Below are 22,549 nucleotides of genomic sequence, written 5' to 3' on the forward strand. Positions count from 1 at the left end.
AAATCTCCAATGCAAAAGAGCCTGCAGATTTGTGGGATTAGGTCCACTTAAGGCTTGACATTTAAAAAACCAATTCACCTATCACTAAAATTGTGGTATTGTGAGTGGCTAGACGGATATACCTACTACTTTTGAGAAAATTAGAACTCTGAGTTGAATTTTTTGGAAGTTATGACAATTTGTTCACAAAGATTTTTATGTAAAAATTGGACCAAAATTGGAATCGGAGCTGAAAACTCACTGCAGTTGAAGGGCTGTAGATCAATAACAGTTGAAGGTGGAGAAATGGTGAATATTACGTTTGAAAGACAACAGACAGTTGGACATTTTAAAAGTTGAATGGATGAAATCCGTTGAAGAATGGCCTAACGGCTGAAGTTCAAAGTTGAAGTCGTTTAGTCTTAAATCGTTAAAACTCCCAATCGAAATGAATGGAGAAATTTTTGAACAAACAAATTGTCAAAATCAATCAAACGCTGAAGGAGTTGAAACGCGCCGAAATTCTGTAACGGAAGAAATAAACGGATAACAATAATGAGGATGCAGGAGGCATCCTCACTAATAATTCAGCCAAGTCACCGTGGCATTTTCAGCCTTTTCTTTCTCTTTTTATGTTTGCAGCACAGAAGCATTCAGTGCTGAGCGTGGAGCAAGGGAAGGTGCCACCAAGGTGATGATTGTCGTGACAGATGGTGAATCACATGACGGTGAGGAGCTGCCAGATGCTCTCGAGGAGTGCGAGACCCGAAACATCACCAGATATGCCATCGCTGTGAGTGCATTCTCCAGTCAGAAGATCCCAGACAGATCTCTTTCCTTTTGGGGAAAGCGGTACAATGACCATAAACTCAGCACTCCCTCAAAAATAACATCTCCAAGTTAACAAATGAACCCTTTGGGTTTAAAATAGCTGACCGAGGCTCCACCCGACCTCCTTAGCGCAGAGAAACACACCGAGGGGTGGCATCGAGAGTGGTTACTATGTCAGACACAGACTAATTCTCAAGGCAGAGTTGGTAGCAGACCCTCCCTAAACCACAGCACAGCCAAAGGAACCTGGAGACTCCAGCAGAACCACAGAAAAGAAAAGCTCTAATCAAACATGAGGGAAAACCTCCACAGTGGACACCAGAATGAAGTGAAATGAATGTCTGGTGGATAGCTCTAACAATAAATTAGTACTTGTAGTGTAGGGTTTGTTTCTCTACAGGGATCAAAAATCTTGTCTTTGTGATTAGACTATCAGGCAGCATCAATTCATCTCCTCCGGACAATGTGAATTAAGGGATTTTGAGTAACTTAAAGAAATTGTTGCTTAAATAAACTTGAAGGGAGTCAAACAGACGTTTGGCCAGAGCAAAGTTTGCCTACCCACAAATAGCTTCTAAAATAAGCTAATAAAATAGATGAATATTTTTTTGTTTATGTATGTGCAACATGCACTCTCACTGTAGACCGCACAACTGCAGCTTTAAGGCTTTTACCACATACAGTTAAATGTCTGGACATTCCAAATACATACATTAACATGTACTTTATAGTACAGGACATCGTCTTTTATCCCATGTTTTTTTTTATATTTTGCAGCTGCAGTTCCACTTTTCGTGACTTCTGTTCGACCTTAATGTTCATATTTAAATGTAAATTGTCTTGACAGTGCACATTATGCCTTACTCCACCCTGCCTTTCAAAAACAGAGGATTTCCTCAGTTTTCTTGGCAGCCAGGGTCACAGGGAGATTTTTAGAGTTTGGTTTCTCTGACGGAATTTCTCATTTGTACTCTCTGTGTTTGGCCTTAAGCTCTTTTTGCTGCAGTCCATCATCTCTTTTCCTGTGCTTTTGTTGTATAATTATCCCTTATATGTTTTTAAGTTTCCTTAATGTATTTAAGTTATTTTTGTTGCCTTTAGATGTTGAGCTCAAATACAAATGAAATACAGAAGCGTGTGCTTTCTTGAAGTATAGCTTATCCGATGGCACAGATTTACTTCCATACTTGTATCAATTATTTTTCAGTTTCACTTAGACACACCCTTTTTTCTCCCTCCAGTCTCCTGTTATTTCTATTGAGATTTTCTGTCCTGCTTTTTTCTCCACCGCACTGTTCCTCAGGTATTGGGTCATTACATTCGAAGACAGCAGGATCCTGAGACATTCATCAATGAAATCAAGTACATCGCCAGTGACCCGGACGACAAGTATTTTTTTAACGTGACTGATGAAGCTGCGCTTAACGACATTGTGGATGCTCTGGGCGATCGCATCTTCACTCTAGAAGGTGACTATATAGAGAAGGAAAGCTGTATTTGGCATTTAATGAACTCGATCAAGGTATTCTTGTCAGAGAGTCTGAATTTCAACCTACATTTATCTTCATTTAAGGTATTTTTTGCTAAAATACTAATGTGGTTCCATGCATCTGATGTCAGATTTTTAGCACAGAAAAAAAGAATATTTAAACTTCATCAAATAGTTTTGTATATATTTCCTGAGTAATGTAAAAGTGTTTTACAGTTTTCCATCATCCAAGAATGAAGAAACATCAACCAGATGTTTATCATCTACTCTAAAACTAAAACCACTTGCATATTTTAATAAAGATCAAGTGTTTAGATTTTTCAACCTGTTAAATGTAAATAAAACTAAGGAAAGAGTTACAGAGGATGTGCCAGAAACAACAATATGAAGGGAGCGCTCATAGCATTCGCAGGAACTTGAAAAGAAGGCTGCCCTCCTTTAATGTTCAGATGAATCAGAGAGGAAGGGACTTGAGCAAAGAAAACACTGCCACCTGGAGTTTTCGGCACAAGTGAGGGCACTAATGATGCTCAGTCAAAGAAAGGAACAGGAAAGAAGAAAAGATGTAAAGGACGCTAAAATGCTGACTGCTTACTTCCTATAGGCACACTGGGCTACAACCAGAGCTCATTCCACATGGAGATGTCTCAGATTGGCTTCTCCACTCACACGCTGGATGTAGGTTCATGTTTTGTGTGTTTTTTTTTTAGTATATCACACATTACAATACAAGCCAAAAACTCAATTGAGCATCATGTGTTGCTTGTTACTCCCTGTCATTCAGGATGGTATTCTCTTTGGGATGGTGGGTGCTTATGACTGGGACGGTGGAGTGCTGAAGGAAGGCATCAATGGACGGATAATGCCACCCAGGGAGGCCTTTGAGAGCGAGTTTCCATTGGAGCTGAAAAACCATGCTGCTTATTTAGGTAATCACACACAGGCCTTCCACAGAGATGCACGATGAAACAACTCATTGGTGAACAGTGTAAGAAATCAGGAATACATCTAAATCATGCAGGACAGTAGCTCTTCAGGATCACCCTTCCCTACGTCTGTGCATATTTAAGGATGCCCATTTTTACCCTGATTTTCAACATGCGTTGCTTATCATGTTCCTTCAGGGAAAGACTTTATCATCTAATCAGTTTACTTTCAATCTGGAATAACATACCGATACAGATATATACCGTAGATACAGATAACTAAAAAGCCAAACATCTTTCATACTGTATATATCATAAAAAAGGCTTCATAAATGCTTGAACAGCAGATTAAGTGAAAAAAACTGCAGTAGCTAATGTGCATTCATGTTTCCAGGATATACGGTGTCGTCTGTGGTCGTTGGTGACTGGAAGAGGCTGTATGTAGCTGGAGCTCCCAGATTCAAGCACAAAGGCAAAGTCATCCTGTTTGAGCTTGGTGATGATGGTGAAGTGGAAATTGTGCAGGCTCTGAATGGAGAACAGGTAATCCTTTTTTATATCAGAGACTATTTGTTTTAGTCAGCTCTGTATATCTTTTTATCTCAACAAACAAACATTTGAGGAGAGCTAGTGATTCTTCAGCACATTGGATCTCATCATTTTCTTAATTCCTATCTGGGAAGTGAGTTGGATAACAATTAAAAATAAATGCAGGATTCTATATATATATATATATATGAGTGCAGGATTCTACATATATGCGTACAGGATTCTACATATGTGGATAAGCACTTTCATATGTGTGCGTGAGAGAATATATTTCGTGTGTGTGTTTTTTCTGAATAATGTTCCCAACGGCCCTTCATAGAATAGATATTAATATAGTACTATATATAGTACAACTATATATAAATATTTATAGTAGTAGTATAATAGTAGTAGTAGAGGTAGTAGTATAGCACTTAGGGATGTTTCGATACAACTTTTTCACTTCCGATATGATACCAATATTGCAGCCTTGAGTATTGGCCAATACCAATATCGATTCAATACGATATCAGAACGAATCATACATACTTTTATGAATTATTTTGTAGTGTGAAATGTTAGAAAAGGCTTGATCAAGTGATGTTACTCAAACAATAGTCATCAACAGTTGGTATGAGAAAAACTGACCCATTTATTATTAACCAATTGGTTATATAAATTTTAACATTCAAAATAATATCTACAGTATTCTACAATTGAATAAATATAATATATATCGAAGATTCTAGATGCAGTCCAATAAAATACGATATTCTTTTTCTGGCTGATATCGGACCGATATCCAATATCAATATCGGATCGGGACACCTCTAATAGTACTATATATGGTACAACTATAGATGGATATATATATATATATAGTAGTGATGCATCTTGGCTTGGAGCAGTGCAGCAGGAGACAATAAATTACTGACGTAGTTCATTTTTTCTTATTCAGTGTCAAAGTATTGTCTCCACCTACTGGCAGCCTAATGAAATACACGTGTCTCTACAGATTGGCTCCTACTATGGCAGTGAAGTATGTGGACTTGACATCGACCAGGATGGCATCACTGATGTGCTTTTAGTAGCTGCACCGATGTTCCTGGGCTCAGGAAACAAGGAGGCAGGGAGGGTCTACATCTACACCCTCAGCGGGGTGAGACAAGACACACAACTACACACTGCTTTTCTCCTGCTGTGTCATCAGCAAACATTCATCTACTGTTTCATTTCCCAGGAGGAGGTTTTCATCTTAAATGGTACTTTGAAGTCTGAGGAAAAGTCTCAGGATGCCAGGTTTGGCTATGCACTGGCAGCCACTCCAGACCTCAACCATGATGGCTTCACTGATCTACTGGTGGGGGCTCCCCTGGAGGATGAGCACCGAGGGGCCATTTATGTCTACCATGGAGATGGCATTTACATCACTCACAATTACAAACAGGTACAGCCCACTTTACTGTGCTAACTATAGGCCCGATGGCCACATTAAATCATCAGTTTTTAACTTTGCCTTTCGTCTCTGCCCAGCGTATAGCAGGGTATTCCATTTCCCCCTCCCTCAAGTATTTTGGCCGCAGTGTGAGTGCTCAGCTGGACTTGGATGGTGATGACCTGATAGACTTGGCAGTGGGAGCACAGGGCAGTGCCGTCCTGCTCAGGTGAGTACTGGACACTGGTGTGAATAGGAAAAAAGTGGAAGCATCAGTATGTGAATAAAGTCAACCTATTCAATAAACTTGTAAAATAAAGTGTGGGAGGAGTGAAAATAATAAGTTACATCTTAAAAAAAGAGATGCACTACCCCAACCTTGGGGTCGGTACCCCATTTGGGGTCACGAGACACTGGGAGAGGGTCGCTAGATGCCTTAAAAAACTAAGAATATATTTCTTGAACAGTTTAAGCCCGTTTTTGCTTATTTTTACCCTTTTCCTGCAACTACACCAAACTTGCCATATTTTAACCTATTTTCCTCACTTTTTTGCCATACTTTAACCTATTTTCCTCACTTTTTTTGCCATATTTTTGCTCCTTGAAAGGTCCAGTATGGTATTTTTCACCCATCTCCATTTGTTCTAAGAACCTCAACAACGTATTATTTGAGGTTTATTTTCCCAAACTCGCCTGTTTTCTGGAATTTCAGCCCTCTGAAAAGCCACTTTCAGAGCAATTCTCAAAATGGGCTGATTTGCGGCCTACAGCATATTAATGAGTAGGCGTGTCTACACAACAGCTGATCACTAGCGATTATCTTTTTCCACACGCTCTTGTTATTGTTTTCAGCCAAAACACTGCACATTACAGTAAAACACACGGCTATTTAAGCGGCTATTGTGATTTTGAGTTCGACAATGTTTTATCATCCTCTTCTTCCTACACAGGGACAAACACATCAATATCCTAACTACAAAACTGCACCTTGATGGTGATGTGCCACCATCTATCATTTATAAACACAGCCAGATCCCCTCCTTTCCGCTTACCGCTCTCCGTCGTCCTGTCACCGCATAAAAGTTGGAAGCCGTCCACAACCGAGTTAGCGCCGCTAGCTTGTCCATTTTATTGGAGGCTGATATCTTCTCCTGATTTGCTCGTCGCTTTGCCCCGTTGCTCGCCACATCCCCGCCAATTCCTCCTCAGCTTATGAGGGATGTCGTGTCTCGCTGCATAGGCTCAGGCTGGTATTGGCACGGAGTGCTAACAGCTGATGGGTGTAAACAGTGGGGCCGTGGCTCCGAGCATTGACTCCCGAAACGATCGCACACAACCAGCAGAAAAAGTAGTGCAGTTTGGGCTTCCAGTAGTGCAGTTTGCATTTACATATATGGCAATAAAGTATAATATATATTCTATATTAAACTGCAGTGTTTGATTTAGCTGTAAGATAGTTTGAGGAGGAGGAGCTCACATTCTAGGAGGCGTGTATTATGTCCATGGTAGGAGGAGAGAGGAGTTCCGGCAGCTGACGTCAAACGCCGGGCAAAATCTAACTCTTCCCACCGTATGTCACATATGTTGACTCATTATTGTTACTTTTAACCTCTTTTCACCATATTTCATGCTTTTTTTTGGTCAACTTACTGCACATTCACGATTTGTCATGCCCATTATGTTCCTACTTTTTTCTGCCACGTTTAAGCCAATATTGACATTTTCAACCCTTTTTACCACTCCAATTTACAAATTTTAACCTATTTCTGTGGTTTTAAAAAAAATCCATTTCACCACCTTTTCCACCATTTTTGGTCACTTTTAACCCATTTATTTCTGATTAAAACAAACAACAATAAACCTTCTGGATAACAGTGGAGACTATTCAGGTAAATAAATAAATAAATAAATGTGGTTATCGCAGATTCATAGAACAATGAACCATAATTTTGCTGACTTTATGGATAGGCTGCAAAAAGCTCTCCCTTTTATTCCCCCTTATAGATGACCCTGTCTCCACATGACTGTTCTTGAATGTTCATGTCTGTGTTCAAACACCTTCAGGTACAGTGGTGGTCCCTGGTCTCTGGCACCTATATTATGGGGTCGTGGGCTGAAAAGGTTGAGAACCACTGCACTAGAGAAGTGCAACAAGCTGTGACCAAAACAGTACATTTTAAGAAAACATTTATTCAAAATATAGTATAATTAGATACAGTATAACACATTTAACATAATAGCATGGATCATTGCGGACATTTTGCTAAGAAAACTCACCATTTAACTTTCAAACACACTGCTAGAGAAAACAATAATCAGTGTCTTATAATAATAATAATCCAAGTTAAAAGCACTCCTTTTATCTCATGCTTGACTGAGAGGGAGAGTTTTAGTCATTTTATTGTTGACCTAATGTTTTTGTCATCAAGCACATTGAATTGCCTTGTTTCTAAAATGTGCTTTACATATAAATTTGCCTTGCCTAGTAAATACCTTCTAGAGGTATAATTAGATGCAAGTTAAACATTTAAAACAAAAGCACAGGATCTTTTTCATTTAAAAGCCAAAGTAGCAGTGAAAACAGGTCTGTGACTACTTTCAGGTCTGGACCCACCAGTGTAGAACCTTTACATATGAATGTGTGTCTCCCAGCCTTCTCGCTGACCGCAGCTCTTGTCCTCAGCTCTAGAAGTATCGTCCAGATCAATGTGAGTCTGAAATTCCAGCCACACTCCATCAATGTGATTCAGAAGACTTGTCAGAAGGGAGGTAGAGACTCTGCGTGTCTGAACGCCACCGTGTGTTTCACCGCCGTGTCCCGTTCCCCAGGATCGCACAGCAACAACTTTGGTAGAAGCTCTTTCATTCACTCATATTATCAGTACCACTCTTGCTCTCCAAAGTGAGAGATCTGTCACCATCTGTTTGGATCCTCTGTTTCCTCCATAGATTTGTTGGTATCGGCCATGCTGGATGACAGGAAGTTATCAGCTCGAGCTCTGTTTGATGACAGTTCCCACAGACAGACTCAGCTTTTGGTCCAAGTCCACACAGGAAAAACTCTGTGCTACAATCTACCCTTCCATGTCTATGTGAGTGTTAGTGTGTATCAATCACACAGACACACACATCAGGAAAGATTATCAATACTAATTTGATTGTGTGTGTTTTTTTTTTTAAAAGGACACAGCAGATTACATTCGACCCATCAGTTTCTCACTGCGGTTTAAAATCAACAACACGGAGAGTGGCCCAGTGTTGGATGAAGGCTGGCCAACCAACATCAAGAAAACAGTGAGTGGCTGACAGGCATATACAATGAATTAAATGGAATCATTCATAATGTCACTACCTAAAACTGTTGTGTATCAATAAAACAAAACTGCTTTCCATTATTAATATTTTGCCAGCAAAAGACATACAGTTCATACCACTAGATTTTATTTTTTGTATGTATATATAGGCGCATGTTTACCTATATAATAAGTTATTACTCGTCTTGATGTTCAAACAATTATCAGCGATTCCTATTGGTTTGGGAAGACGGGTCACGATGACTAGGAGCTAGGAGAACAGTGACGGTGAGTCTAATGAAGGTTCAGATAATTCATTGAGGGATGAAACTATGTAAAAAGAATCTTTTTTAAATAAGACGTGATCAATTGAGAGCGTAAACTCTTTAAAAAGCGTGTAATGGGCCAGGCTAAATAGTTTACACCTCCTACAAAACTCAATTATTCGCTGCAGAATGCTATTATCTGTGTATTCCTTCTAGTTTGTGTTACCTACTATGTATAAAAACATGATTTCAAGCAGCTCTATTGGGTAGTAGAAACTAATCTAATTTTCATTGGTTAGTTATTTTATCCACTGGCTCAACTAATCTGATTCTGTGAACCTAGCTACTGTTCGTCTATGATATTTATTTTATTTTGCTGCTTCAAATCCACTCTAACTATGGGCACCGATTGTAAAGTTGTGCATTCTAAAATAAACAGCAATTTTTTGCAACATTTAGCAATAAAGCTACATACATTTTTATGTTACTTTTGACCAGATTTACGGCAATATTTGTGAAATTTGTGATTTTTTTTTTCTCGTAAAAATATAGCTAATATATAGCCAGTGTGAATTCTAAATGGTAAATCAAAATCTAAATGTTAAATATTAAATAATGAGCTTTTATTTTGGTACTTCCACTGCCGAAAGGTAGTGAACCTTCGAGCCTCAGCTCCGTCTGGTGACGTATGGCCCGCTCCCGCGAGGACTCCGGCTGCGCAGGCGGCCTCCGAAAGGGGGTGCCGTCATGCCACTTTTGGGCTCTCCGGTTGCTTACAGTCTGCCTCTGGGAGAGGACGCCATCGCTCCGTGTATGGCCCCTCTCTCTGTGGGTACACCAGAGCTCTTGACCTCTCTCTCCCTGAGGATGGAGAGATGGCGAGTACTCGCGGCTCTGCCTTGGGTGTTACGGATGATAATGAAGGGTTACAGGCTGCAGTTTGCAATCCTGTGCGTCATGGCGCACGGAGGGTCTTGGTTACGCCAGGATGTGGCGCGGCTCTGCGCCACTGGCGTGCCCCAGGCTTCCTGACAGACGGGATGCCTATGAGCATCGTTACGTCCAGGAAGGTGGCCTCCACGAACGCCAGCCTGACAGCTTGTGTTCTCCCATTTACCTTTTCTGCCTCACAGGGTGAGCAGAGGCCGAATGTGTTATGTCCAGTTTGTGTAATCCCCGCAAGGGGAAGCCTGTTACTAAGCAACGCCTGTCACACTAGGTGGTGGAGGCTATTGCTTTGGCTTACTCATATCAGTGTCTGCAGCCACCTATGGGTCTGCGTGCACACAGTGGACTCGGGGTCTTGCCACTGTTCAGGAGATCTGTGCAGCGACGAGTTGGACCTCGCCCCTCACGTTTGCTGGACGTTTCTGCCCCATACGTGGCACGGGCGGTTTTACTGTGCTGATGTGATCAGACCTGCCCTGGAGGCTGGTACCGCTCGATAAGCATGTCTGCACTACTGGAGTTTCCATATCCCATAGTGAGACATCTCACAAAATATTATGAAATAGAACTTTAGGTTATGTATATAACCCCGGTTCTATGAGTAATATGAGTGAGATGTCTCACCAGACAATCTTCTTGCTTGAACAAGGAGAAGAGGTGCTTATTTTGAATGGTGCAGGTCTGTCCGTGTCCTCCTTCTATAAGAGGTGGGTGACCCCCTAGCAGACGTAGACGCTTCACCGGTCGATCAGGATTGGGAGATTGAAATAAATGCTTCTGAGGAATGCAGACAGAGGTTGCATCCCATAGTGAGACATCTCACTCATATTACTCATAGAACCGGGGTTGTATACATCACCTAAAATTTGTTGCTAAATGCTGCAAAAAGTTGCTGTTTATTTCAGCATGTGTAACTTTACAATTGGCGCCCCATATCTAATTAGCTCCTATGCATATCCAGATACCGTTCTTCAAAGACTGCGGCGAGGACGACGTGTGCACCACAGACCTGGTGCTGCAGGCCCACATGGACATCTCTGGGACAAGGTAAAGGTTTGAGATAGTCCTGCAGTTGCATCAGATGTACCAATTGTCAGGCCTCAATTACTTTTTCTCATCATTCCTCTACAGACATAAGCCTTACGTAATACGCAGCCCTCGGAGGCGTCTAGCGGTGGAGGTGCAGCTTCAAAACAGACTGGAAAACGCCTACAATACCAGCCTGATGCTGCATTATTCACGCAACCTCCACTTCTCCAGTCTGAGCATCAGGGTGAGCCACGTGTTAGAAGTCATACTTTTATCCTCGTGTATCATCTGAAAATATGACTATAAGGGCAGTGGTGGCAAAGTGGTTAAGGAAGCAACCTTGTAATTGGAGGGTCACCAGTTCTAATCCATTGTGGGCCATCACTGTGGGACCATGAGCAAGTCCCGGGACTCTCTTCAAAAAGAGATTCTTAATCTCAATGAGACTTTCCTGGTTAAACAAAAATGAAAAAAACCACTTTCAATCTACATTTTTTTTGCAATCATTCATCTTCTCTACTCAATTTCTTTTAACATTTTTCAAGTGCCAATGCTGTGCATGGGTTGTGCACAATGGGAGCATTGATGTTGACTGATGTATCAAGTCAAGATTAATGTTTACACTCTCTCTTATACTCACATATTAGTGGAGCAGTATAAAATGGATTGAAAATGCCAACAGACACTTTTATTTTAACCACAGGAGGATGCTCATTTAAAGATTGAATGCACAGCCCTCAGCACTAACAGCCACTCCTGTAATGTGAGCTACCCTGTGTTTCGCTCTATGTCAAAGGTAAGCTACTGCTGGAAAAATCTGTTACCTCTAATCTGAACCAATGTATATTTAATTTTCACTCTGCAATAGATTGTTCTGCTTTTTATTATTATTTGTAGGTGAACTTCATGTTGGAGTTTGAGTTCAGCTGCACCTCTCTGCACACTCGAGTCCAAATGAAGCTCAATGCAGCCAGGTAGCTCACTCTCCTCATTACAAGGCATCTGCTCATGCACAGTTAGTGAAAATAGTTTGGCCATGAGGCATGTCAACACAGATTGGGAAACCAACACTGGATCATTTTGTGTTGCAGTGACAGTGTGGAAAGAGATGATACTTTGGAGGACAATAGCATTCAGCTGCAGAGTTTTGTTCAGTATGAACCAGACTTATTTGTCAGCAGGTATGTGTGCACGCACGGCCCAACAATTGACAATCATCGAAGAATTTGCAAAGATTTGGTAAGAAAATAACTTTTTTTTCTGCTTGTTTTCCTTTGCAGCGACTCCAATTTGAACCGATATGAGGTTCACCCAACACGGACAGTTTCAGAAGCAATAGGACCAGAATTTCATACACACCTCAGGGTAAACAAACTACTGTGATCAACGCGTAACACTTCAGTGTCAATGCCAATGATCCCTAGAATAACGTCGTAGTTGAATGTCAATGAGTTGCTCATGTGTAAACCACATATTGCTATTGTTATATGCTTTACGTCTTATATTATTAAATGTTAATTTATTTACAGCAAATAAAGATATTTACTTTGTCCTCTTAAACACTTCCAAATGTATTAGGACTATATTGAAGTGGCAAATATTCTTGTACTTAATTAACTTATTGTGCAAACAAAACAAAAAAGGAAAAAATGTGAAAAATATTTTACTATCCCAAGCAGTTCAATAATAATAACTTTATTGATATAGCACTTTTAAAAACAAAGATGTACAAAGTGTTTTGACATACAACAGTAAAATCCAAAGCATTTATTTGAGATAAAATCAAATTATAGTAAATTCAAGCTATGTCAGCAAATATTTTGTACTGTCAACCAAATGTTTCACTTGTTGAATGTTTAGAGACCAAAATGGTATATATTATACATTATTAGGAGACTTTTCCATCAAAAAAGACAAAAAATAACATTTCATGTTTTTCTTTTCCAGGTCCAGAATCTGGGCTGCTACTCTGTGTCTAATCTGGAGCTCCAGCTGCTGCTTCCCTCTGTAGCTGCAGGAGACAGAGTCTTCATGACAGTCACTGACGTCTTCTCCTACAATGTGAGTCGTGTTTCTGTGTTATGTTTGCAGCCAAAGCCTGATTTATTGAAGTTGCTCCTTAGGCTACTGGTGTGAACTGCAGTGTAGTGAGTGACCCAGTCCAGCTTAAAGCCAGACAGAGGGATGTGCGTCCTCTACATCCTGAAGACATGATGCAGAATGACATCCTGGTGAGCCCTCCTGCTGCAGCGCTTTATAAACACTGTAACATAAGCATGGGTGGTTTTTGTTTTGTTTTTTTAACCCTCAGGGCACCTTTGTGGAACAAAACATGTACCTTTTGCTTATTCAGTTTTTTCAATTCTCAATATCTCATTTATTTTAAAGACTAATTGTATGAACAACATTGTTTCTTTTTATATCAGTTCATAATTCCATCATTACTTTTATTGCAAGATTTATAGAACAGGAGATATAAAGTGTATCGACACTCTTTGTGTTACTATTGACTCCCATTATAACAAAAAAAATACAGAAATATAATGAAAAACTTTATATTTATGGTTAGGTCTGGAGTTGTTGAGAAGATCTGATGTGAAAAAACAGGGGGTAAAAAGTAAAAATCATATATGAAACAGATTCATGAAGAGTATCGTTTTGGTACCTAAGCTCTAAGAGTGTAATCTGATCTTTTTTCAAAGGTGCCCTGGGGGTTAATGGTGTGTTTTTGTCCCACATTATCCATGCATGCAGAACTGCAGCAGGTCGTGGTGCACAGAGGTCGTGTGTGAAGTGCAGCAGCTTTTGAAAGGTCAGGCGGCCGTTGTTCGCGTTAGCCGAAGAGTTAATGATGACTTTTTCAGAAAAGTGAGTTGACAGAATAAATGCTTATTTTTCTGCGCTATGACACAAACATTGCTCATCAAGCTGTGTGTGTGTCTCCTCCTGCAGGCCAAATATAAGTCAGTGAGGATAATAGGAGCCTATCGACTCGCAGCTCTTCAGAGTAACCTCATCACTCTTGGTACAGGAACAGTCTGGAGGGAGGTACGTCTACATTAGAACTCACAATCACCTGTATGAAAGCAAGCAGGGTTGGGGTCAAATATAATTTTCAATTACAATTACATCTTCAATTGTCTATGTTCAATTACAACTAAATTAGCATTTTCCCTCAATTACAATTTTCACCCTGAAAGTCAATTACAATTACATTCTCAATTACAATTAATCACAATTACGGAGTCTGAAATAAATAACCACATAAAACTTAACGATCCTGTTGTGTTAATATTCTGTTACCATCTCTTTTGATAACCAGATGGTTTTGACCCATATCTTAAATCAGCTGCATTTTCATCTCATGGTTACATTGTTAGGCTTTCTTATCCATGAAAATATTGGTATCAATGTCTTTAATGTGGGCACTTGAGCCTTTTTTCTGTCAGTATACCCCTCAATTTCAAAGAAAAAAAAAGAAAATAGAAAAGTTAAAAGATAAGATGATACTCAAGAGAACTGAAATACATTAAACCCATTTTAATGATTAACTACATCTGTGTAAGCCATAGAACTACAACATGGTTTTGTTTAATTAAATTGTAGTTTTTATAGAATTTCCATGTCAATTACAAGTAAAGTAAATTATCTGAACTCAAGTACAATTCAATTATGAGTACAACAGTAAAAAAAAAATAAAAAATTTCAATTACAGTTTCAAACTACACCATAATTGTAATTAATTATCAAATGCGTGATGACAATTTTTTTTTGTTTTTACGTCATTACATATATAACTGACCCCAACCCTGAAAGCAAGTTTCCACAGCTTTTCGTTCACTTATTTGTACTTTCATTTGTAGACTGTACTCGAGGTCTTAAAGGGCCGAGCTATTCCAATCTCACTTTGGATCCTGATCGGTAGCATCATTGGAGGCCTGCTGTTACTGGCCCTCATTATATTTATTCTGTGGAAGGTATGACAACCGTATTTTATGACCATATTTTTCAATATGTTTAAGATAGGATCTCAGTACTCTTTCTCGTTTCAGCTTGGATTCTTTGCACGTAAGCAGAGAGGAGAGGATGAAAACCACGAGGACTGAGACCAAAGCAGCAGGTATCTGCCATGATGATGACTACCTTACGAGTGGAGTCTGCCTCCAACCAGAGGCAAAGAGTTGGTCCTGGAACAGAACTACAGATGCTGATGCAAAAGGATCATTTGGACCAAAGAAAGCATCCCGAGAGTCTAACAGAGCTACGTTTCCCTTTTTTTCAGGGTCAGAAGCACTTGTGTAAATAATCTTTTTTTAAAAGAAAAGGTGTATTAAACCATACTTCTTCTATTTATCTCGCTGACATTTTTCAAGGGTTTTATACTTCAATAATATGTTTATACAGACTCGTTTGCTCTTTAATGTAATAAAAGGATGTTGAAATGTTGGATTTGATTTTTACTTTTCAAGCAAAAAAAAAGAAGTTAATGTTTCATTCCACTTCAAATGTCTCAACTACAAACTATAAAATAGCTATACTTCTTCAATGCTTTCATACGCAGGAGGAGAAAGCATTTCATGGTACATAATACAACTCTGTGTGACTCAGCTGGACACGGCAGTGGAGCTGATGTAGGACTCTAGAAGGAAGATTGTTTCATCCACTTGGTTTTCTGCCAAATCCAATCTGAGGGAAGAAAGGAAAAGCAATAAAACCTGGAGCGGATGAGACACTGAGTAGCATAACTGCTTTCCTACTTGTTAATATGAATCTTTAAGGACTCCAGCTGTTGCTTTTCTGAGGGTGTGATCATCTCCTCCACCTCCGTCAGTTGTTCAGGCTCGGCTCCGCTGGCCTGCAGAGACGCCAGGATAGCTTCTATTCTCTGTGATTTCTCCAGGAGGCGCCTGTGATCAAAGGAAATCTCATCAACTCGTGTCAGACAGCAAACTTCCAACTCACATAGGGGTAACAATTTGAGCTAGCAGGTGAAGAAAGAGAGAACGAGTTGGTCTTACTTGCTCTCTTTTGTTTCGAACATGCGCCGGTCTATCAGGTTTGCCACCGTCTGCGAACACAGAAACGACACATTACTGAGGGCAAAACAAGAGGCAGCATGACAGACGGGTTATTATCTGTTCCAGAACACTTCCATATACAATGTGTGTTTAGTTTTACCTTGTAGCAGTTCTGTAACAGCATTCGTGCTGTTGGCAGCTGATTAACTGTATAGAGATAAAATGTGCGGGACGGCGCATAGTCGGCTGTTTTGGGGATTTCCTGAAAATAGAAATGTTAGTTGTTAAAAGGCAACCCAAAGGCTAATGATTTATAAAATATCTTGTGCCACGTAGCAATCAAGTCCACTAATTCCATTTTACAAATACCAAACTAACATTCACCAAATTCTTAAAGCAATGCTCAAAACCAAGTCAGGAAAAGAAGGACGCGAAGTGCTTTAAACAATGGAAATCAGTTATTTACTCCGAGACTAAGACTAGGTTTAATGCGATCAGCATATTTTCAATATATTAGTTCAAATCTGAGAATTTCTAAAATATATTTTTCTTATTTACCTGAACCAAATAATTTATAAAGGACATAAATCAAAGTCCAATGTGGCTCTATTGTCAGATTTTTATCTCGGTCCATCTGTGCCATTCATGTGCAGAAAAGCAAACATCTGTCAGTTAAATATATCAGTCTGTTCAGTGCATACCTGTAGCTGCACCAGGTTCTGTGAGAGAAGTGTGTAAAGCATGTCTTTGGCTTCTTTGGCTGGAATCATAGCGAAATCCTCCACCTGCTTCTGCTCCAGGTGACGTTTCCTCAGCAGCAGGCGGAAAATGCGAGCAGATCGGGAGCCAAATCTAACAACATTCAAAGTGCATCATGAGTGAGTTTCTGCAGAAACAGGCTCATGATGCACTTTGAAAATGTGGCTTAGGGACGGTTTCCTTTGTTTACACTCAGACACGGCTAATTAAGTTCCACCAGTTATGAACCAAGGACATCACAAAATCACTTGACAGCAACAACAACAAAAAAGATTTAGAACAGTTGCTGACTAGTAAGTCATTGTAATATTGCCATACAGACTTACCTCTCCTGTACCGAAGACTCAATCGTGGCTCTTGCCAGATTGGCTAATGATTTATGCAGATCTGAAAGTTCCGGTCAAGGACATTTTTTTTATGATTGAACAAATAAAAAGGTTGAACTTAATTAAACAAGTTTGGATGAACTTCAGCCAGGCCTGCAGAACGTCTCCACGCCGAATAGCACGACACCATTCAGTCAAATGACTCGGTTCTACCGAGTAAAAAAGATGGGGCCCCCTGGCGCCCCCATAGCACATACAAAATAATGGGCCCAATTAATATATTGGTATGCGTTAATGATTTGGTACCACCAACTGCCGCAATATTTGACTCACAAATAAATGAGAAAACAACTTTAATGGAAATGGACGAAAAAAAGGGCCCCTGATCAAATTGTGCAAGGCATAATCATAATCTACGTTGAATTACCTTTGAAACGATATATCACACGACTATGTTCCCATAAATTTGGAAATGACCAGAAATGGAAACCGAGGAGTAGTCGTTTGAAAAAATGCACATACCACAATATAAATGGGGCCCACTACCCCGTACGTGGGCCCCATTTATATAGTGGTATGTGCCAATGATTTGGTACCACCAACTGTCATAATAATTGACTGGCAAATAAATGAGAAATCAACTTTTTTTTTTCTTTTGGGGCCCCTGGGCCCCAAATTGAAAATCAGGTTCCGAGCGTGGATGCTTACACATCCATAGATTATAACTACCAAATTTCAGTCCGATCCGTTCACCAGTAACAGAGGAGTAGAGATTTTAACTAGTGTACACAACAAGAAGAACAACAACAACAAAGTGAGTGGCGTTTTGAGTCTGATAGCCCGGCCTAAATAAAAAGATACTGACGACAAACATCCCTCCTCCACTTTCACCAGCCTTCCCTACAAACTCCATCTAAAAATAAAAAAATAAGATATTTACATATTGTTAGCATAAAAATCTTATCCAGAAAAATCATAAACACGTGGGTCTCATACTGGGTCATCAACCAGCAGGGTGAGGTACTGGTCTAATATGGGTCTGCCAATGTTGTAACCAGTTGGAAGGGACCTGAAGATCTCATTGGCTGAGAGCGGCTTTGTGCAGGTGGCTGAGGGCGAGGTCGTCAACTCACTCATCCTTAACATGGTCCTCACTATTTCACTGCATGTCTGTGCCAAGATAAAATGTGGGACATGATTATCATAACAACAACTAATTAAAATCATCATTCATCTAATGCACACAAAGGCCTTTGAAAATTTTTTTATAACATCTGACAGAAGATGGAAGACAAACTACTGAAATGGCAGCAGTGTTTGTAATCACCTAATACAGTGATTTACAACATTGACCCTGAGCCTCCATGTTGAACTGTTAACTCCAACATTTTTATGTCATGGGTTTTGATGAAAAAGTATCAACAGGTTCTCCTGAAACCTTTGCGGGTAATTGTTCGGTTTCAATGTTGATTAATTACCTTTCTATAAAGTTAATCCAATCACATTTATTGACGCCTATCACACACTCTAAACCCATGACTAATGGTTCAAATTTAAGTTACCAAAAGGACAAAAAATGAATGCATGTAATCACCTGTGGAATGGATTAAAGACATTTCCAGGTAGCCTGAGTTTGGATTAAGTATGTGTTATAATGTGGATGTGTGGACCGTTATATACTGTTGTATATTCTCTATTATATATAAGCCCATGTGTATAAATCTTCATTTTCCCATCTTTTTGATTATGCTGCGTTATTTATCAGCTGCTGAAACTCTGAAAATGTCCCCTTTGTGGGACTAATAAAAGAAGTCTTTATCATTAAAAGCACTTGTAAAGGGTTACATATTGTCTTGCAAACATATAACCCTTTACTCTTATTATGCTTTTATTTTTCTACCTCACATTAAAACAAATGTACATTATGTTGAGATATTATGTGAACATTTCAGTGCGATCATCTGTGAATGATGCCAACCTGATCCAGCTTGTTGGCGACAGCACTGATAATGGCCTGATCCCGGAAATAAAGATGAAACCTCTCAACATTCACCTGCCAGTAAATGCCCTCGTCACCGTGTACCTGAGCAGAGAGAGTAAGACACATGGAGGACAACAAGCGACGCCAACAGTATTAGAAACAAAACGGATTCAAACACACCTCTGAATCAAGCTTGGCCCTTTTTGCACTTCTTTGCTCCCCTTCATCCTCAGCAGGCAGTGGCCGTTTCCCCCGCCCTACCAGCGTTACACGGGGTACTGTGTAGCAGTCAGAAAAGCTCTCGGGTTTAAGTGGGACGATGCTGGCAGCCGCAGCAGGGGCCCCACTGTCAGCTGGGCTTGGGTTCTCTTTCTTTGCAGTCAGTGCAGATGGAGGGCAGCGCTGAAGAAAATGAGTTTCCACCAGTTTGGAGAAAGAAGAGGATACTTCACTGTATTCCATGCTGTGATTCTCTGAGACAGAAAAACGTAATGGACTTCACCAATAAAGCACTTGTACTGGTAACCACATCCATACTTAGACAAATGCTTGTTTTTAATCACGTCTTCTGACCCTCCATGTTCTGCGTGAGGCGGTCAGCGACCGTCTTAACCGTGTTGCTCATCGTCATGTGACCTCTCTGTAGTAACTCCTCTACGATAAGCTCTCCTGTGTCCCCGTACAGGGTTTTAGTCGTGTAGATGTATCGAGGGTAGCGAAGAATTCTCAGGATCCGGTCAGGGCTGGTTTGATACTCCATGGGGCTCCCAGGCCCTTTGCGCCCTGAGCTGAATGAACACAAGCCATGTTGCACCAGGACACACAATGACTTCTTTACCTGAATAAGAAAAAGAAAATGAGTAAGAAAAACAACAAAAAGTTAAGAAATTAATAAGGTGTCAAAAATTTGATTTTTTTTTTAGTTGGTCCTATTATAAAACGAACTATACTGATGTAATTGTGTGGATTCACACAATTGAAGTTTCTTTTCACTTTTTTAGAAGGGGATGAACGATGGTCCAACAGCATTAAGACAACGAGAACAGTGCCCGTTGGAAGTATGTATAAAAAAAAAGTGCAATTTTAACACTAATGTGCCCTAGTATTGACTTCCACGAACAACTGATCAATACTTTGAAAGGCACCAATAATATCCAAGCAATAAGTGACAGATATCAGTCCTTGCAAGATAAACACCTCAAAAATCCTTGATTTTTGTAATTTAGAAAAGTTTTCTGAGGAAAATTTGTATTTTCCAGAGTTATTTTGTGATATAGGCACAAAAGCCCCAGCAAAAAATGTGTCATTATATTAATTTTGTGTATTTTGAGGGACAAATATAGCTACAACTTAAATATCTGGTAATTCATGCAATGATTCAAGTTTTCTCTGTCATTTCTACTTTTTCCCTGTGGATCAAATTGGACGATCTAAAGGGCCGGATTTGGACCCCAGGCCTTGAGTTTAAAACATTTGATTTAGGGTGATTCAAGGTGCACTTTTTAAAAAAACATTTTACAATGAAAAACTTTTTATATTAGTATGAACACAAAATAAACCCAAAATAAATATAGCAGTAGTACATTAAGGCTTCAAATGGTGTGATATCTTCTCCTCTAAATGTAGTACAACCATTAACAATGACAGCTGTAATGAGCCAACCCAGGAGTCACCGTGTGGTAAAAAACAATAACCAACAGTGTTTGATAAACCGAGTGTAGAAAACGTACCAGGTCTAGTGGGATCCCGCTTTCATGAACAATGGCTCGTAAATGTTGTGCTCCACTTCTGAGCAGGTGGGTTCCCACTTTCTCCACAACCTCTCCAAAGTGCTCACGCAGCAGAAGACCACATAGTCGCGCTTCATGGGAAGTCATCTGCACAAGAAAAAAATATAAACAAGGCAAAATCAGAGAGGACTAGGTCACAGTGGCACAAGCCATGAGGCAATGAATAAAACAATGCACAGAGACAGATAAGAGTTGGATGTAGGGCTGAAAATCAGATCATAAAAGAGTTAATTGCAGTAGATGAAGAGCCCAAGTTCTAAACTAGAATTATTGACTTTAGTTTTTAACAATACAAAGTTGTTGTCATTGTTTACAGAGGTGTGGTGGGTTAAGGTCATGGCTATTTCTCCAGTGAACAAGTGTTAACAGAATAGCTCATATAGAACACTCCTTTTTCTTTTTTTCCACAATTTTCATTTCATTTTTTTTTTTTTTTGCTTATTTTTTCGAGCAGGGACAAGAAAACAAAAAAACAAAATGGAACAAAAAAAAACTATTTGTGTACAAGGAAGCTCCACCAGAGAAATGTACATATGTAAAACAATTTTATTTTTTTACAGCAAAGGACGCTCATTGTTTAGAATTTGAAAATCAGGATGAACCACCGGGTTTCAAATCAGAAGTGTGGAAGCATTTTGCCGTACCCAAGACAAAATGAAAGAGGTGAGAAAGAAAGAACAGGTGAAATCCAAGGTAAGAGGGGCACAGAGAGGAAAGGGAGAAACAAGAGAGAGAGAATGAAAGCCATAGTTTGTTTATTTATATTATTTATTTGATATGGGAATTGTTTTAAAGTCCAGATGTTAAGGCACAAAATACATTTTCAGTTGCACTTTTAAAAAGAAAAGGAACTATTATGCAGTTTTGCATAGTTTACTGTAGAGCCAGAATATAAATGTAGGCTTCTTCTTCATTTGTACTATTTATTTATTTCATTCAGGATTTATTTTTAATTCAATTGCATTGTTTTGCATAGTTTATCAAGGGATTCTTTTGACAATGAAAGAGAAAATAAAATAGTACATTTTATTTTTATTTTCTTAAAAAAAAAAAAAAAAAAAAAGAATATTTTTCTGTCTCATTTTGTAAAATAAATCGTGAGAGAATCGTTACATCTCTACTTACAATTGCAAAAATATGTTTGCTCAAAAGGGAGTGGGAAGTAAAATCATCAATTTTCACCATATTGCTTCTTAGTCTGTTTGGACTTCTAGAAATACACAATAAGTACTTAACAGGATAGGGAAAAAAACTGACTAACTAATTTCAGTACAAAAATACAATGCACAATACCAACAATGGTAATAAATTCAATTAAATTCACATATAAAGACAAGCGTAGCTATATATATATATATATATATATATATATATCTGTTGCACAAGAAAATAACTTCAATCTTAAGTCTCTGAACTCATCTCCAAACTGATCTCAAGTTCAGGTATATCCATCCTAGTAAAAGAATACCATAGCATTTTTATTCTATCTTACTATATGTCCTTGTTGCAGTTACCACAGTCCTGGTACAATTCATTTAGACCAAATCAATATTAACAAAGCCACTATTTATGTTATTGCCAATCTTAACACTAATACACTGGATTTCCTGCATACTTTAATTCTTCAATCTGGCTGCACGGAAACGTATAACATTACAGTAAACTTGTAAACATAGCGTTGAACTACACAATATACCTCTAAATGTGCATGCCGTAAACGTCAGCTATTTTTCACAAAGCTTTGCTATTCAGTTTTGAGTCTGACTAACCTTTTACTTTCCATGCGACCCCACGGAGTAGCAAACAGAAGATCACTTCCGGGATCGGCACTGATTGGCAGCGCCGCGGTGCCGCGGTGCCTGCTGGGAAAAAAGGTCGGCAACGTTTAGCGCGATGGTGAATGACGTCACTGGCAATGTTTGAAACCGAAATGACACGTGACAGTGCAAAT

General features: G+C 39.3%; 2 protein-coding genes across 5 annotated transcripts in view; one reads left to right on the plus strand and one right to left on the minus strand.

Annotated features, from left to right (window-relative positions):
• itga10 (integrin, alpha 10) overlaps positions 1-14,916 on the plus strand; it is a 32,377-nt gene extending 17,461 nt beyond the window's left edge. Inside the window, exons 8-30 of one of the 4 annotated variants that reach the window (XM_028471419.1) lie at positions 622-772; positions 2,114-2,279; positions 2,904-2,977; positions 3,084-3,228; positions 3,620-3,768; positions 4,769-4,912; positions 4,994-5,200; positions 5,287-5,417; positions 7,872-8,038; positions 8,138-8,280; positions 8,372-8,482; positions 10,657-10,742; positions 10,827-10,968; positions 11,428-11,520; positions 11,622-11,698; positions 11,816-11,905; positions 12,005-12,089; positions 12,672-12,785; positions 12,848-12,955; positions 13,479-13,592; positions 13,677-13,772; positions 14,588-14,701; positions 14,777-14,916. In XM_028471419.1, the coding sequence (XP_028327220.1) occupies positions 622-772; positions 2,114-2,279; positions 2,904-2,977; positions 3,084-3,228; positions 3,620-3,768; positions 4,769-4,912; positions 4,994-5,200; positions 5,287-5,417; positions 7,872-8,038; positions 8,138-8,280; positions 8,372-8,482; positions 10,657-10,742; positions 10,827-10,968; positions 11,428-11,520; positions 11,622-11,698; positions 11,816-11,905; positions 12,005-12,089; positions 12,672-12,785; positions 12,848-12,955; positions 13,479-13,592; positions 13,677-13,772; positions 14,588-14,701; positions 14,777-14,830 (2,761 nt within the window). In that variant the 3' untranslated portion in view covers positions 14,831-14,916. Of the gene's footprint in view, positions 1-621; positions 773-2,113; positions 2,280-2,903; positions 2,978-3,083; positions 3,229-3,619; positions 3,769-4,768; positions 5,201-5,286; positions 5,418-7,871; positions 8,039-8,137; positions 8,281-8,371; positions 8,483-10,656; positions 10,743-10,826; positions 10,969-11,427; positions 11,521-11,621; positions 11,699-11,815; positions 11,906-12,004; positions 12,090-12,671; positions 12,786-12,847; positions 12,956-13,478; positions 13,593-13,676; positions 13,773-14,587; positions 14,702-14,776 lie in introns of all 4 variants that reach the window. The other 3 variants (XM_028471418.1, XM_028471421.1, XM_028471420.1) reach the window with 3 other exon arrangements.
• Positions 14,917-15,084: 168 nt separating this feature from the next.
• On the minus strand, positions 15,085-22,450 carry polr3c (polymerase (RNA) III (DNA directed) polypeptide C). Its single transcript, XM_028471422.1, has 13 exons — positions 22,368-22,450; positions 20,539-20,685; positions 19,382-19,646; positions 18,989-19,281; positions 18,806-18,910; positions 17,824-17,997; positions 17,689-17,740; positions 16,828-16,888; positions 16,444-16,594; positions 15,903-16,004; positions 15,743-15,792; positions 15,482-15,631; positions 15,085-15,410 (listed from the first exon to the last, which is right to left on the minus strand). Exons 2-13 carry the CDS (start codon positions 20,683-20,685, stop codon positions 15,329-15,331), a joined length of 1,632 nt encoding a protein of 543 aa, XP_028327223.1. The 5' UTR covers positions 22,368-22,450; the 3' UTR covers positions 15,085-15,328.
• Between the last annotated feature and the right edge of the window lie 99 nt (positions 22,451-22,549).

Source organism: Gouania willdenowi, chromosome 16 (genome assembly GCF_900634775.1).
Source record: "Gouania willdenowi chromosome 16, fGouWil2.1, whole genome shotgun sequence".
In the NCBI taxonomy this organism is placed as follows: domain Eukaryota; kingdom Metazoa; phylum Chordata; class Actinopteri; order Blenniiformes; family Gobiesocidae; genus Gouania; species Gouania willdenowi.